The sequence below is a fragment of the Strigops habroptila genome, chromosome 9 (assembly GCF_004027225.2).
Source record: "Strigops habroptila isolate Jane chromosome 9, bStrHab1.2.pri, whole genome shotgun sequence".
Classification (NCBI taxonomy): Eukaryota; Metazoa; Chordata; class Aves; order Psittaciformes; family Psittacidae; genus Strigops; species Strigops habroptila.
The window spans coordinates 16,244,058-16,261,925 of NC_044285.2; the positions used below are offsets into that span (position 1 = coordinate 16,244,058).

General features: G+C 38.3%; 2 protein-coding genes across 13 annotated transcripts in view; one reads left to right on the top strand and one right to left on the bottom strand.

The window, feature by feature from the left end:
• Nucleotides 1-3,097, top strand: part of FAM189A1 (family with sequence similarity 189 member A1) — a 102,271-nt gene extending 99,174 nt beyond the window's left edge. For all 8 annotated transcript variants that reach the window (XM_030497975.2, XM_030497976.2, XM_030497978.2 and 5 more), the window contains one exon: nucleotides 1,613-3,097. In XM_030497975.2, the coding sequence (XP_030353835.1) occupies nucleotides 1,613-1,798 (186 nt within the window). In that variant the 3' untranslated portion in view covers nucleotides 1,799-3,097. The remainder of the gene's footprint in view (nucleotides 1-1,612) is intronic.
• Nucleotides 3,039-17,868, bottom strand: part of APBA2 (amyloid beta precursor protein binding family A member 2) — an 86,301-nt gene continuing 71,471 nt past the window's right edge. For 4 of the 5 annotated variants that reach the window (XM_030497972.1, XM_030497969.1, XM_030497973.1 and 1 more), the window contains 6 exons: nucleotides 15,163-15,348; nucleotides 14,237-14,416; nucleotides 11,916-12,128; nucleotides 11,014-11,133; nucleotides 6,067-6,207; nucleotides 3,039-4,587 (listed from right to left, as the gene is read on the bottom strand). In XM_030497972.1, the coding sequence (XP_030353832.1) occupies nucleotides 4,516-4,587; nucleotides 6,067-6,207; nucleotides 11,014-11,133; nucleotides 11,916-12,128; nucleotides 14,237-14,416; nucleotides 15,163-15,348 (912 nt within the window). In that variant the 3' untranslated portion in view covers nucleotides 3,039-4,515. The remainder of the gene's footprint in view (nucleotides 4,588-6,066; nucleotides 6,208-11,013; nucleotides 11,134-11,915; nucleotides 12,129-14,236; nucleotides 14,417-15,162; nucleotides 15,349-17,868) is intronic. The other variant, XM_030497974.1, reaches the window with a different exon arrangement.

Genomic DNA, 17,868 nt, shown 5'->3' on the forward strand with positions numbered 1-17,868 from the left:
CAAATGTATTTGCACAGCATAAGCTACTAGCTGAAAAGAACGGGTAGAGATACAGGACAGTGCAGTTACCCTTACTCCTGGCTAGAAGAATGGTAATGACTCTTGCTAGTCTTAAGAAAAAAATTGAGAAATTTTGCTATTCCAAATGGAGGAATAATGCATCTTCTCACCTTGAGTGAGAATAAAACAGACACAAGGCCTGGAAGGAATCCTATAAAACAAGGGAATTAGTAGTGGCAGGAACTTGTAGTATCTAATGCATGTTTAGTAATACATCTTTTTTGCAGGTTTTGATGAATCACCTCTTGCTAGTATTATTACCAGAATGATACCTATAGAAATGATGTTCCTTTTTCTGTTGGTGGATTTGAAAAGCAGAATGCTCTTAGTACTGACTAACCACATTCAGTGTGCCTGTAGGGTTTTCAGAGCTGTACAGACAATTAAGGATAAGTGCTTGGGGGCTGTTCCCCCCTTCTGAGATAGTGTCATTTCTATGGTATTAGTCTGCTGATCCCCAAATGAGGGAATCTGGCCAAGTTCTAAAATAGGATGTAATAACACTTAAACAGCGTGTGAGATAGTCTGATCTGTAGCAGGAACCATACAGCATTCAGGAAAGCTTGCTGAAAGATTGGTTTTGCTACCTGCGAAGAACAAAGAAGTACCACCATATCTGTAACCTGTGTAGTCACATGGGTAGAAAAGCAGCACTATCATGACATACTTAATAGTGTTAGTATGGAATTAAATTTTAACACTTTTATTGCTTAACAAAATGTATAGGTCATTAAATCCTCAAGGTTAGAAAGCTGAAAACTGTTTTCTTCAAATGAAAAAACCAGTTTCTCACAGAACAAAACAGTGTAAAAAATGCGAGTGTTTATGTAGATCATAAAACCAGAAACCAACAGCTCAATTTTTATCCTGTGTGGATTTCTTAGGTCCAGAGAGACAGACCATTCTCTCACATTAAGGAAATAATTTTAGTAGGTCGTGGGTTTTTTTCAGACAAAAACCATTATTAACTAGTGAAAGTCCAAGGCATCCCTGCAATCTACTTAAGAAGCCCCAGAATTTTTGGTAAAATACTTGTATAATTCAGATTTGTGAAGTAGCTTGACAGTTCTATGAACACCAAAATGTTTGTTTACCAGGCTTGCAAGGTTTTAGTCACCTTCCACCCTTGGCAAAGCTAGTAGCATCTCTTCAAAGAAACAGATGAATTTAATTTGTGCCGAACTCATATTTGTCAGTTACAAGGCAGAGCTGCCACCTTTTCCACAGGTGTCCTTTTTGCGTAGAGAGAAAAAAGTACTTGTTTGTACCATTGTTGATTCAACACTCGGGCATAGCTATGAGGACTGATGCCTTTCAAGCCTGACTGTGCCTTCTGGTAGCCAGTACTCAGCCCTGACCAGCTGTTGGGAACAGTTCTGTCTCATCCCAAGAGTGAGAGGCTCTCCAGATGGCTGCATAAACTCCTCTGGGGATGTTCCATTATTAGATAACTTAAGTGAACTAATACTCAGGGACTGAACCTTTTAAATGAAAACATTTCTTACCCCATTTTTCCTATTTTTAACTTCTTGATTCCTGCCCTTTTAAACAGGTAATCGCAAGTTCCCAGCAGAATGTGAATACCTCTAGAAATCAACTTCAAGAAGACCTTCATCTTCAGAGCTGTGGTGCTCTGAGCTCTCCAGTTGCATTCTCACGTAGGTCCCATATCACTCGCCCTTTACAGCGGGACAGGCCTCACAGTTTAATTGGAGTTTGCCGGGAGACCATCCTTTGATAATATTCGCAGGTATGTGGTTCCAGCAAAAAGAATTATGGAAGAAGCCAGGACTGGGAGAAATACAAGTAGTGGATGACTTAAAAAGGAAAAAGTGTCTTCCCTTGGAATTCCACTTTTTTCAAACAGCAGGAGGAGAACACCTGTTTTTCTGAATGTAAATTTCGGCTCTGATTTTTGCGAAATTTTAACTGATTTGGTAGTCAAATCTCAACAAATGTTTTCCCAACCAGAAATGTGTTTATTTCACTGTACTTACAGAAATGCTACTAATGCTGCCTAGCATTTCTTGAAAATCATTGCGAAAGTGCCAGAGACGGGCTGTACAACTTAAAAGTTGTATTTATTTAATGTACCTCAAAGTGTTTTAACTATGATCAGTGTTTTAATAAAAAGTATTTCTGGACTTTGCTTTCTCAACAACTGATTTGGGTAGAAACATAAAGGTGATGCACCTGCACATACAGTGCTGCTTCTAATCCATTTTCCCTGTGTCTTTCATGCCAGGCTAACTGGTCTGTCCTATTAAACACCCCCCCCCCTCCCCCTCTCCGCCCATGTTGCCTTTTGAAATTGCCGTGGTGGCTGCAGTGTGGTTTATTTTGCTCTGGTTTGATTGCTCATGAGTTCATTAGTGGAGTAGCATACGCTATTGAAAACTGATCTTGAAGTCAGCTCTGCAAATTGTGACCAAAAGATGCATTAGGGAAGAAGTCTCTGAAATTCTGCATTTCCAAAAAGGATATTTCATAGACTTCTTACAAATGCTGATAGGAAGTTGGATGAATTTTCATCTAGCAGAGCCTTGAACATTATTTCAAAAAGAACTGACTCCAGTCTCCAATTAGCAGTTTTGACAACTGCATTACTAAAACATGTCCTTGTGGTTCTGCTGCCTTTATGATTTATTTAACATTGATCTTAAAAAATAATCCAAAAGTAATTATCATTGACGCTAATTTGATTACCAGCACAAACACAGGTCTGCCAAAAACGTCTTCCAGTGCAAGCTTCATCCTGGCTCTCTCAGAGGAAATTGGAAAGGCCTTAAACAAAAGGTTCTCTTAAAGAACCTACCACAGGTTGACGTTTCAGGGGGTTATTTTTTTTGCAGCAGTGCTTGTCAGTAGCGTTAGTTTCCATTTGAGGTTAAATCATACACTGGTTTCATTTGTGTCACTCTGAGCTGGGCAGACATCCTGTGAAAAGGTCACAAAGGAATGTAGCTGAAGATGGGTAGTTTAAGTTTTACAGAATCATCCATTTTAATGTATTTTAATTATAGCATGCTTCTGTATTGATGTGAAGTTACAGTGACATCCAGTGGCAACAAGGTATGCTAATTGAAAGCATCTATTCAAGATACTAATGACACACAAATTCCTAATTTGAGAGATTAATTCCTGTAAAAAATTACCTTTGCAACTGCACTTAGATGAAGAATTAAATGATCTTTTACTTGGATTTTTTCATTACGTAAACTTACACAACAAACAAAATAAGCAAGCTTCCTTTATTATTTCAGATTTATTAGTGATAGTAGGTTAATTCTTTCCTAAGGTCAGTTGCATGCAACACACTACTCCTGGAAGTACAGTCATCTAAAGTTCTTTAGTTACTGCATGGTAAGGCTTCTTAAGTCACAGTGTATTTTCTTCAAGGCCTTGGCCAAGAAAAAAAACCTAGATGAAAAGTTACACCGATTAACATTTATGTCAGAAGGAATACAACTTTACTACTAGTTTTTTTTATCTATACACATTCTAATACTGCTGATGGTGCTAGGTTATTTGTCAAAACAATTTACATTCAGAACACATTGCCTTAGGAATACGAATGCTGTATAAAAGACAGAAACAGGTAAGCATGGCTTTCCCATTTTGAGCTAATAGAATCAAGAAGGTAATATGCAAAAATTAAAGAAAAAAAAAGCCCAGCCCAACACATACATTACACAACCTGTGCAATAAGTTATCCATGAAATAACTCTGTTAAACCATAAAAATCACAAGCATTAAAAATAAATATGTATCTAAATAAATATTTTGATTTTAATCTTGTGGCAATTATTCTTTATTTAGCATATGAAACACTTGTTACATGTTTATGTTCACACCTTGCCAAACAGGTTACACTTGTCATAACAATACCAAGTACTACAGTGGTTTTCTTTACATTAGAATCTAAAAGTTTTAACTGCAGACATTGCTTCCACTGAAATACCATCTATTCGGCACCAGCTTTAAAATTCTGCAAAGCCATCACTGTCAGATCACTTTCTGGGACTGGGATTTTTTTTAACTTGAAGCAGCCATCACTCTCTCTAATTGCTTCTCTTTACCATTTCCTGTGGTCTCATTCATCAAGTAGTCACATTCACCGTGTTATCAAACAAGACAGACATACATACATACATCACTCCACATAAAGGTTACAAATAAATATGTTTGAAGTTTTATGAGAAAAAAGTTTAGAAGATGTTGCAAAATACTTAAATGCGTTACAAAGGTTTCTGTCAGTGATTATTGTCCTGGACCATCCTTCTCATCACTTTTTGGCAAAGAAATAAAAAGGAAGGAGAGAAAAGGCAGAGACACCTGTCTGGTCCTTGTTTTGGAGTCCTCAGGTCAGCTTCAAAGCCTTTTGTTCATACAAAATACAAAATTATCTTCAGCTTTGATGGAATCATTTAGTTACTTTGCTGCAAGAGTCGCACGCTAGATGTATAGGGGTGTCTCTTGCCCAGTTAGAAGCCTGAACATGGCAGCTGGCATAGTCTTCATGTGAATCTGTCAATTGAGTTACACAGAAATTAACAGAATTGTTACTAGTTTAAAATAATCCGTAAGGGCCAGTCTGACTCTGCTCCTGGTTTCTATAGCTGTGAATGTTACCAAAGTTTCTAGTTCAAAGTGTTCTGGTTCTAACAAGCTGGTTTGTGGTCTTTGATTTTATTTTTTTCTTTTTTTTTTAATGTGGTGTTATTTTCTGGTTTTAGGGGTTTTTTTGTTGTTTGAGGTTTTTTTTTAATAACAACAATGTGATATAACATCATACAGCTTAAAAAGATACTTAAAGGCTTTCTATTGTTATACCTTCCTCTGGTTACAGCCCTTAAAAAAGCAGCAGCACAAACCTCTCTGAAAATTCCTTCTGCTGTTCTGATATTAATTGAACTTAGGTTTTTCTTCTGTGTTCTTCCCTGTTGGAGTCTCATTTTGTACATATTTTCTTGTAATTGGAGTGTGATCCTCTGAACACAAAACTTATCACCTGATACTTAAATGCCAGTCAAGAGTTTGATGGAACAGGTTCTCTCATGGCTGGTGTGTCTAAGTTCTTTCTACAAATAGTACTGTGATAAGTGTCAGAGGACTAAGAGGATTGAAGGCATCAGGTAATCAGAGTTGTATCAGAACTGTAGTAACAGCTGTAAGTACCTGTCAGACAATGCCAGAGGAAGGAATGTAAACTTTACTAACTGATAATACAGACCCTCACCAGCCATATCCTTGATTTCTTGGTCTCTTCATTCTGAAAAATAGTGTCATAGTGTCCTCATCTGGTTAGTGAGATGTTCTGCTACAAAGAGGTACCATAAAGGCATGGGGGTACTATTGAAATCTACAGCTTTGTTCCTGGCAATGTGCAAGTACTCAGTAGTAGTCTTCAGGTGTCATTTTCCACAGGAAAACAAGTTCTCTTTGATTTTTGGCAAAGGAGCTAGTGGAAGATCTGGCCAGGGCTGTGTATGAAACTGCCACTACATTCACTAGGGATTTAGATAAACTGCAGGATCTTGTTCACTCGTTGCCGATTTCCCTAAAAATACTGGAGAGCGATGTCTTATTCCCAAGGTAAGTTGGAGACATTCGGTGGAAATTAAATGATTAAAAGGTACATAAATTTGAATCTTGAATCTCTCAGCCCTTTGAATATTGATTTATTTCTATGACATGCTATAATGATAAGCCAAGAGACATTTTCATAGCTAACATGCCTGAATGATTTCTTCCCTTAATTGATTGGTTTAATTCAAAGAGCTGGTTGAAGGGTCAGAGTCATGACAGGAACTCTTGAAAATGAGTCAGAAAAATGTAGTGAGTATGCATCTAATTGTTCAGAAAATGTTAACTGTTTGTTATTAGTGCTCAAGTCCAATTTACTGAGGTGGTGGGTTTAATACTATGTTAAAACACTCTTTTCAACTGAAACATACATTTTTTCAGCAGTTAATTCCTTGATGATGTATTTAATTGTTTTCTTACCTCTCCCACTGAATTAGACAATGCTTGTACTATCTTCTCATGAGCAGTAGCAACAACGCTTTGTCCATTGATCTCAATAATACGATGTCCTACTCTCACCCCTCCCCTCTCAGCTATTCCACCTCGCATTAAGCTGCAAATCTGCCAAAAGAAAGCAAAGTTTATTAAACTTTAAATAACGTAGCAGTTATTAGCATTTAATACATAATAATGACTGCTGACACTCAAAGGATTCCAGAGGATAGTTGTGGAAAGTACTAAGGAATACTTACATGTTTTTAAACGTTGGTTTGGTTGGGTTTTGGTTTGGGTTTATTTGGTTTTTTGGGTTTTTTTCAGAATTTCTGCAAATTACAATTTGTATTTTCATTCTCATGGGCTGAGAACGTATAAATACCTAACACAGTGACAGAGGTCGCAGCCATGCAAAAGTGGAGTTAGGGGGGAAGAGAGAAGATTTTGTACTGTCAGGATAGGAGAAAAAGTGATTGTTACGTATTTCTGACTGTGCTATGTGGACTCTTTCTGCAAACTACCACATTCTTTCTGAATAAAGGGAAATACGAAGAGCGCTAAAGTAAAAATTCATCTACAACAGCATGTTTTCACATACCTGGAAAAAAAATTACATAAAGCTTAATACTTAACCCTGCACAAATACTAGTTTGGTTTGAAGGATAGGATGATGCCATACAGACATTCTATATTGAAAGCTAGCAATCTGTCAGAAAGGTGTCAAAGATATAAAGAAAGACCTATCTCAGAGATACAAAGAAGAAATTTTTGAGGGTGCTGAGGCGCTGGCACAGGGTGCCCAGAGAAACTGTGGCTGCCCCATCCCTGGCAGTGTTCAAGGCCAAGTTGGACAGGGCTTGGAGCTACCTGCTGTTAGTGGAAGGTGTCCCTGCCTGTGGCAGGGGGTTGGAACTGGATGAGCTTTAAGGTCCCTTCCAACCCAAACCAGTCTGTGATTCTATGAAATGTGCATATTCCAATTCTTTTTATAGGCTGTGTTCAGCACAGTTCCCTGTGCCTCTGCAGGTTCGAAAAGGGCACTGTGCTCTCCGGAGCCATTGATTTTCTCCATGTTTTACAGTGCTGCTGGCCACAGGGAGCTCAAGATGAAGGCAAGTCAAGCCACTGTTTCAACTGGCAGCTGCAGGTACCAGTAAAGAGCTAGGCACAAGTTCACCTGACACGGTCCCTGCAGACACTGCTACTTCAAATTACTCTGCAGTTGCAACATGCATAATGTACAGGCAGAAAGAAAAATCTCAATCCAGTATGGAGAATTTAAAATAATGTTTCCTCCACGACAGTATCTGTGCTGCAACAGGACCCTCTCTGACAGACTTAGACAGCTGTATGTTAGATGGAAATCATTGGTAAATTACTTCAGACTACTAAGCTCGTGCAGCACATAAAGCAGATAATGTCTGGCTTCAATCTGTGGAACTGAGCAGAGCTTAGCAGTGCCGAGATTCACCTTTTGTTTACTGAGAAAAATCTGGTCTTGGAGGAAAAGAAAGGAGTGCTTAGAACATCGAGTGATGGCTGTTTCTTCAGTTACTGTCAATGGTTAGAATCTTATGCCAAGGATTATTACTTGCTGAGATCTGGTAATTTGCTTAGAGCTAAATACAAATATGATAAGATGTGGCTTGTGTCCCCAGTGAGTCTGTAATCTAATTCAAAAACACAGTACGGGGGGAGATGGCTGAGGTGGAATATATTGAAGCTGAAACTTTTGTCTGTGGTTGACCAGAATCTTTTCTGTATGATGCTAGCAGTTTCCTTTAAATTCCTCTTCAAAAATAACAATGCTATTAAAAAAATGAAGTCCCTTCTTACTCAAGTTCAAGTTACCTAATACGGGGAGCAAAAATACATAGTTTTGTTTATAAGAAGACCCTTCTCAACGTTCTGAAAAACAAAAACCAACCCCAAACAAACCCCCAAAACCCCAAATCTTTCTCCTACAGTGAGATTTATCTTCCACTATGCTATCATTAGCGACTGAGTTTTACCCACTGTGGTTCATGAAGTATTTCTGATGGACTTTAATGGATAGAGGCACCATCAGGACCCTTCACAGATTTGTGTCTTGAACTTCAGTCACGTACAATATATTGGTTTGCAGATAGTCTAACTTTAATCATACAGCTGACAAGATACACTGTACTACATACATCTTCTCTTTTATAGAAAGCTGCTCAGTTCAACTCACTGCTAGAATAAGTGTTTGCTCCTTGCTGTTGGAGATCGTTATGCAGCAAACTAAAACCAGAATGTGCCAAATGAAACCCTGTGTATGTATTTTTCAGGGTATAAAAGAAAATAGAGACAGTAGAGCCAGCTGAAAAAAAAGCTTTCAGAACAAATGGAAATGTGAAAAGATAATGGCTTGCGTATCTGTTCAGAGCACCTTTCATTGTGTGCTCTCAAAAGCACTTTTAATACCATCATTGAATTTCTTCTTTCTAACAGCTTCAGACATAAGAAGTGGTCTCTTCATTCAAGAATGTGATCCCTTTGCAAGGAAGGGAGCTGGCTTCCTTTTTGTGAGCATTAGCTCCTTTAATGAGGTAGAAACAGACACAGAGCCCAAGGGACCACTGCGACACTGATGTCGGGAGAGCACAGAAACAAGTACCAGCTGCACGCATATTGAGGTGAGGGCATAGCAGTAACAGACAGTTAATTACCCCTCTTCTGGCAAGCTGTTTATTTCTTTGCTGTGCTAATGCTGAGCTGACAATAAGGATATTCTTTCTAAATCCTGCCATAATTTGGAACACTTGCTGGCAATTACAAAACTGCTTTTGAAAAGTTTGCTGTCAAACTACCAGGGAGATGTACTTTGCAGAGTCATGTTTTCAAATGTTTAGTGAAGTAAGAGAGTTAGTCTGAGGAAGGACTTAGAGGCCCAGAAGCTTGTCTATAGCAGTTTAACAAAAGATGTTAATCTCTCCTTGTTCATTGGCTTTCATTTTCAAACATAGACTCTTTATAAATGAAATGTCTTAAAAGGCTTTCTTTTTGAGAAAGATTTTTATGCTGAATTTGGTAAAGTTTATATTGGATGTCATCTAAATGTTGCTCATTTAACTGGAACGGATTATGACCATCCGGTGTGGTGAATGTGACAAATGACCAGTAGATGGAGTGAGCATGCTACGCAAGAAAACCACCACAGTCTGCAGAATTCACTAAACTAAGGCTCCAACTACGCAGGAGAGCATTAGCCGGGACAAAGCTCCGTCACTGCCTCTGTCCATGTGAGGACACGATATGCTTCTAATCCACCTCCGCGTGATTCTTTTCCCCCGCCCTGACCCAATGCCCACCAATGCTGAGACAGGCCTCCTAAAAGACTTGATAAACACACCGTAGTATCGCTTATTGTTCCTTATTTTTGTCTTTCTATCATAGCACCATGTGAGCATACCAGATGTAAAAAGGATAGCCATTAGGAAATAATGCCTCACCAGTGTTACATGCTGTTCTCAGCACCCTCTGTGAGATCTCTTAAAACCAGATCCCATCCCTTTCATCCTTCTTATACCAAGACTTGGATTTGCTTAACAGAGTGAACTACCAGCAATAACCGTATCCACTTGACATGCACATACCCATAGGTGAAAGGGGATTAAGCACAGACAAAGGAGGACAGAAATATGCCACAAACCTGATGTTTTTGCATGTTTTTTACAGATCTCTCTCTACTCAAGTCTCAGAGCATTAATCCCAAACATGACAAATACTTTAAACCTCTGCTTCTAAAGGATGTCAGCCTGGGGTAGGTATCATTCAGAGTGCTCCCAGCTGGACCTGTAGCGGTGTACTTCATACCAATCTCTGCTGTGACCACAACATGATAGGTGATCTTAGGTAGGAACACTTCAAGCTTAGGTACAGTAATAACTAAAAGATGGCTAGCAGAGCGGAAAAATCTACTACTCATGAGCCTTCTGTTTGCTAAAGCACGGTAAGACCCATACACTATATCCTATAGAGTTACCTGCTACTCTTCCAAGGGTGGCAACAGAAATCTGGCAACTTCAATCGATGAGTTTCACAGAACAGGGGACCAGAGCCCACAGTCCTTTGTGATGTGGTTTTCTGCGTTATCAGCCTGATTATTTTTTTTTCCTAGACTGGAGGAAGAGGAGATGGTGATGGTCCTGCACTACAGACGCTTCCTAATGCTAGTATCAGCCCCAGAAAGGCCAGGTGACTACCTGAGCTAGTTGTGTTAGGAGTTTGCTGGGAAAGGTATTGGAGAATGGCTTGGGAAGGAAGAACCACAAGAGGAGGACCCTAAGCTGCACTAGGTAAGCGTTACCTGCCACATTCATTCTCTATTGCTGCTGTTATTGTAGGGAAACTGCAGCATGCAAAGAAGGGATACCTGGGCGACAACCTATACAATTATTTGTAGTGAGAGGTGTTTAGGTTTAAGAGGAGGAGGTCACAATTACATTCCCTTGCTCACTGCCACATAATACAAATAAATTATGCACACCAGAAGAAAAATTAAAAGTTTTGGTGTGTGCTGAAATTTTAAAAAAAAGGAGAAACAGGATCAGAGCGAAGATTAGAATGTTGTAATTGTAAAAACCTGTTTCAGTGTAACTGTTCTTGCAACTCTAGCATAGTATAATGATAGTTAGACATGAATTAGCTGATACAGATATTGCATCAGTCTGGACTATAAATACTGTGGCTGTATTATGTGGGAAAATCCCTCAAGAATGGCAGTAACTGTTCTCCTGGTGTTGTCTATTTGCATTATATTACTCAGAGATGTGATTATAAGGTTTTGATAAACTAAGGGATCACAGTACAAAAAGGTCATGTGCAAGGATTTTTTCAGTATTTCATTGTGTTTCTTTAAAGAAAAAACCAAAAACAAACCCAAACCAATTACCAAACACAGAAACTTACAATTCCATTCTGTACACTGAAGCCCAGCTGGTATTTTAAGTCCGGCCGTTTTATGAGGACAGTTGTAACAGGAGGGCAGCTGACAATGTTCAGTTTGACTTGCGTCTGATTCTTGAGACCCTGTAAGATATTCCAAAGTTAATATTTCTGAAATGGATCTTAATTTGCTCTTTTGTTAGTGTTTCCTAATTGCAAGAGTGTAAAGCACCTGATCTAAGAAAGAACAGCTGGTGTTAATAGAAATCTGTTTTTAACTTAGAATACTTTTCCCTGTTTCATTTAGCTCACAAGCTATTTGGCCCAACAAAACATACCAAAACTTTGCCTTCAATTACTATAGAAGCTTCAAGAAAGTTTTCAAGAGAAACCAAAACTGACCACATCTTGCCCTTTACCACTGTCTGGCTAATTAATCTCCTGATGCTGCTCTTGGTAAATCTGCACAGACATTAGATGTAGTCTCAGATTCCATTGTTCTGGGGAATCTTCATATATTCACTTGATCTGTCGTGCAGTCTACCAGTCCCATCCATTTCCTCTACATGGCGCTCAAAGAAGCATAGTAGATTTTAATCCTGATTTTAATTTGGAAGCTGTGGGGAATCCTGAAACTTAAGATAACTACGTAACTTCATTTAGGCAAGTTTTTCAGGCCTGGACCCGTTTGTTAATAGTCCAGTAACAAATCTGCAGTCCAATTCTCCAGTCCTAAATTTCTGTTCATTATCACCCCTGAATCTCTGTTTCCAATTCTACTTTTTGCTAGTGACAAGACTACTTTTTGGGAGGTTTTTCACTGATATGAAAAATCATATCTGCTGGAGATCTACAGGATCTCTTGTCAGAATATTACATCTCTGCTGGCTTAAAATCTATAGCGTATAGTTTTAAGTTTGGGGTACCTTTATGATCCCTTGGCATGTTGCAAGAGGTAGACCAACTAAACTGGTCCCATTAATGGACATAATTTGGTCTCCAATGCTTAGTTTTCCTGAACGGGCTGCAGGCCCTCCATTCATCATGTTAGCTAGGATAACGGTGGGTAGAATGGATCCCCATCCAGATTCCACAATCACTACCCCAAGAATTTCTCCCTTCTGCTTTTCTAGCTGGAGCTGCAATTAAAAAGAAACAAAACAAAACAAAAAAAAATACACTTTTTTTGCTTGGTTTCATCTAAATTTGAGCACTAGCATCTCAGTTGTTCCTGAGGAACACCTACAAATTACAAGAATTCTATTCTTTGCCATTAGGTAGTAACACGACTTCAAAAATGCTGTTAAAACTGTGTAACACATACCTATTTCTTTCCAGGGATATTGTCCACTTGTTTGTTGAAGGTCATGTAAGTCCTTATAGTAAGCAGGAAACTAACACAGCGGTGAACTCTATAGAAGTGGTGGAACTGAATAACGAATGAATAAATGACTGCCAAGGAAGTCTTATCCTTCTTGGAACCTGTCAGCCTGTAACATTTTGTGGCTAAGGCAATGCCTGGAAGTTCAGCCTCACTTCTGCCATCAGCTCAAGTTGTCTCTTGATTTCAGGGTTTGTCTGTCCTTTTTTTCAAGCAAAGATCTCTTACTATTGTTGTTGTTATTATTACTATTATTATTATTAAATATACTTGTGCCTAACATGTTTATCTAAGACCGCTGATGTAATGTAAATGATGACTTCTCCTCAAATATGGTGATGTTAACTGTTCAGTAATCATAGCATATCTAACTTTTACAAGAGTAAGAGTTTCAGGAGAGAACGTACTCTTTAACAAAATACTTGGAATTACTCTCTTGCAAATGTGGAAGGACAGGGACATCTGTACTTACAGGAATCATAAAGGCCAGCTGACTTTTGCCGAAGCTATCTATCAAGACTTTAAACCAACCGGTATGCTGTAACTCTTTCATTGTTCAGATACACATAAACCAATAGGAAGCAAAGGAGCCACAAAAATAGTAACCTTCTTAATCACTTTGCCATGTGATACATTTGTATTTTTCTGTTCCAATGCTAAGTTAAACCAAGATTTGTTGAACTGAATTTTCACTTCTTTGCTACAAGAGAAATATTTTGTCATGCTTATATGCACATAGAATCATAGAACAGTTTGGGTTGGAAAGAACCTTAAGACCCTCTAGTTCCAACCCCCCTGCCATGGGCAGGGACACCTCCCACTAGACCAGGAGAAAAAGTATGGCCATTTATGGCCAAGATTAATTTATGTCACATAAAATTTATCATTCACTGTGGACTGGATCCTTTAGTGCAGTGGGTTGGCACATAATGACCACATGAAAGCACTCTATTGATATCTAGTGACTGCAGGCATATAAAACCACACATCAAATCATAACTTTTCTATCTGCAGGTATAGGTGGAAAGTGCTCTCTTTGCAAGAACATGTATGCTGTACAAAAGAACCTGTAATGCCAGAAGAAAGGAGTGTAAGTAGGAAAGTTGTAACTGAAGGATTAAGCAATCTGCAGTTCTTCTCCAAGCAGGATAGACTTGGAACTCAGCACAGAAACTCTGACCTTTGGAACATGGGCCCAATCCCTATCACACTGCAGCAATACAAACCAAAGCAGAATCTGGGTGCAACTGCACTCACCACATTCTGGTTTGGAATGCCCAGACAGTGACTTTTGTATGAAATGCAAATTATCTGGTGGTGTAGAGAAAGAATCCATTACTTCCAAAATCAAATGTATATAGTTATAACTGTGTAATATGGGCCATTTAAGGGAAATCCTTGGCCTTTCATGCATTATGAGTTTGAAACTATTTCATGTAGCAGTTTTTCTGGTGTTCTAGCAGGGGAAGAGAAATTGGTCTGCTCAGTGCCACAGCATCCTGGACTTGCGGTCATTGTATCTATTAAGTATGAAATTGCTTACAACGTGCATTAAAATGGACTGTCATCTTTGTCTCTCACTACAGTGGTGAAATGTAAAACCACTTTACGCTGTGTACTGTGAGTAGCACAGAGCTTATCTATGTCAGATGTAAATGTACTTTATTACTTTTTTGATGAATGGAAGCAGAAAGACCCTGAAAATGGAAAGAAGAAATTATAAAGCTGATTTTAGTAGCACAGAATTGAAGCAGCAATGCATCTTGAGATGTAGACATCCTTAAAATGCCAAAAGATATTTCCATGCGAACTACATTCCTCTGAAAAAACAGATCAGTCTGAAATGAAATTGCAAAACTAGTTTACCTCTTTGCAGTTTTCTGAATTGGAAAAGTGTATGAGATCATCATTGTACATCTCTTGGGTATTGATGATGTCACTGTACTCTTTCTGACTGAGATCCTCTGGGTTAATTCCGTTGGCTCTTAAAAACTCTTGATAAGCAACACTGAAAGCCTGACCGATTGACTGAGCTATCAGCTGTGCCTGGAATGTAGAACAAAACACATCTTGGAGAAAGGACTGATAACCAGTTTACCACTGAAACCGTAAGAAACAAGAGATATATTGGATTTTAAGACAAAGTCAAAATAAAGGATCCTGCAAAGTTGCTGTGTTAGTATGGATATAAAGTCACTTTAAGGTCAGTTATATAGAAAAAATCCATTACATCCAAATCAAATTGCAAACTCCATTTACAAAGCCTGCTGATCTGCTTTCACCACGATGTCGCAGCAGCAAGTAGCCATATGCTGTTTATGTACCCATTCCAAGGAACACTGGAGAGCACTGGCTTTGTACCAATAGGAAATATAGCTTACAGAAAAGATTGCCACAAACCCTGCTTCTGAAAGAGTGATGAGAGAATGGATGCTCTGCTTGCACATGCCTCCACAGACATGTATGCACTGATGATTTTGGTTGTCATGTCACCAGCTACTTCTGACTGTAACCAAAAAACTTGAATTTTTTTTTAATTGGTATGACTAATGATATTAAAAGTTGTTCCTATATAATGGTGGTCAGAAATGATTAGTACTGCTTAACTGCACCTGTATCTCAACTAAGGTATGAATATGGACAAACAACTGGCTAAGGTTTCCACAGATTACCTGTAGCTTCAATTAGAAAAGATCACTGACAACAAAAATTCATTCAAGAAATTAGATGTAATTTCAGAGATTCTCTAAATGACATACGTCGTTTAAGTAAGTTTAATTCCATTTACTTACATCCTCTGATTCAAAGACATGGCATATCATTTTGTACTGCTTCTTTCCTTCTTGAGCACCAGGTGTTGTTTCAATACAGTCTTGAGAAGCTGATCTTGGCATACGACGTCGCGCCATTAAAACCACAATGTTACCAATATCTGCAATATATGAGATTGTGCGCAGCGCATGGTCCATCATTGTTTCCTACATAAAGCAAATAGAAATAAAATCATTCTTCACACATGCCTGCTGTTATTCTGCAGATGCTGTATCTGTAGATGGCCTGTTGCTTGAGAATGACAAAAGCTACAGATGCACTTCCTATAACCTCAGGTCCGACACTCCCTATGCAGTCCATGGGCCTGGGCTCCAGCTGAAGGCATAGTGGCTCTTCAAGACATTGGCTTTGACAGAAGTGTTGTCTGAGCAAATACGTGGTTACTACTGTAAAGCAATAATGAAGATCTATACTAATGTTTTATAACCACTTTCATGCTGTTGAAAAATTATGTTTCCCTTTTGTATTGGTTTTGTTGAATGAAACAGATGCATCTCATAATGACAGAACAAGTTTTAGAGAAGTCATATATATATGAGATGTTACAATTTCCCGATTCTTCTTTAATCACGTCCTATAATAGCTATAATATCTAAGGTAACCTTTTCTAAATTCTCACTTTCCTTGCAAACAGCTATGAAGGGCAGTATTTCACCTTCTCTGTAGGTGTAATTATTAATACTTTTCTCTGGCTACCTATATACCTCAGATCAGTTTGGAGGGAACTGATCTAGCATATGGGCTCAAAGTTAAAATCCTATTCCAGTCAGTGTCATTAGGCTGCATTTGGTTGTGCTGGGAGAACTCAACGCAGAAGAGCCATTGCCTATGAGAATGAATTTAAGTGGAAACATGTCCAAGCTTCATCCTAATGAACATTTCTTATTAAGAACACATGAAAAGTACTGAATATAAAAAGCCTCTGTCACAAATCCCTGAGCTCTGCATCCTTTTAATTACTTCAGCCTTTTAAACTCTTATTTTACTTTCTGCTCTTAGCAGGGAAATCCCAACCTACTACTTCCAAATGTGTTTCTCACAGGAATGTATCGTTATTCAGTGGCTTTGATTAAGTATCGAGTTACCTTGGACAAATGAAAACTGAGTGCATATTTGTAGCCAGAGAAGGAAATGTTGTCACTAAACTGGTTTTATCTCAGATATTACTATTTTATCTTTTGTTTCCAATCTCCAATTCATATATTCAATATTAATTGTTTCTTATATGAAAGAGCAAGGAGGTCCCAGTAGGAAGAACCTTCAAGGACACTGAGGATGAACTTGCAGTAAGTTTTATTATTTCTGAACTCAGCATTAAGTATGAATAAGTTAGCAACAGCTACCAGTCTTATTTTCATTAGAAGGTTGCTATACGTAAAATAATGTTATTTTAATGAACTATGTATGTGACATCAAAATCAAAGGATTTTGATATAGTTAAGACTGCAGAGATAACAGAACTATATACTTGTTTACCCCAATGTTTTAGACAATGATTTGTACCTTCATACAGGTTTTACTTAAGATCCTGTATAAGCAACCTGATTTCTCCTTTAACAAAAAAAAAAAAAAAAAAAAAAGCCACAACTTCTCTAATTTTTATTGATCAAACTGGCTGAGGATGTCCCCTCTCCCTCACCCTCTTCCCCAGCTAAAATCAGCCACCAAATTCTTCCTGAATTGGAATTAAAAAATACTTATTGAATTAATTTGTTTTGCTTTACTTTGTGATCTCTATTAGTTTTAAGTCAGTAATTTGTTTTCCGGTGTCTAAAACATCTTTGGTTTTGGCCAAGACTGAGGTTGTGTCTGCTGCTTATGGCATCTGCTTGGATATATATGTGGATATTTCCAATGTGAAGAAAGAAGAATCGACTACAGGTTTCTGGTTCGTTTTGTTTTTCTTTTTAACTAAGAAGGCCTTTTTTTTTTCCTTGCTAGTGGCTCTTGATGTGTACCAGAATATCCCATTGGGCAGCATGAGGTCAGTTTTCACCTAAATCATACTAGGTGACTGAGATACCCTCCTTGCTGTGTCTGTAGTGGCAGGGTTTCCCTTGATACCCGATCTTCCAAAGAAAGATATAATGCAGTATGAGGGAATACACGATTTCATCCTTTATATACGCAGCAACATCCTTTATATAAGCAGCTAGGTATTAGTTTGCCATTAGTTGAACAAATCTCTAAGGCCTAAGAGAGAAAGATTTTCTCAAGTCAACAAGAGTAATTATTTTAACAATTTCAGTACAATTTAACTTGACAGAGAGAGAAAAATATAAATATTCATTGTTTCTTAGAACCACCCATCTTACTGAAGAGAATTGCTACCCATAAAATTATTGTAATGATTCTTCTCAGAGTTGAAATGAAATGTTCTGTGCTTATCCCTAATCTGTGAAAAGTGATGTTGGTTAAGAGATGGTTTGAGGGGTGTCTCTGAGGGTTGCAGGGGCTCAGGATTAGAGTACTTCTCTCAGAATGGAAAAATGTTTTATAATGGACATCTCAGCAGGATCTTAGCGGCTCTGCAGTGATAATTGCTTTTCAGCAGCCTGCACTAAGTGTTCTGTAAGGGTGTAACCGGACATGCAATGTACACAAGAGTGAATGGACTGGGAAAATGAATGCATTTAATCTCACCTTCCAAGAAAGTTTTTCTGTCC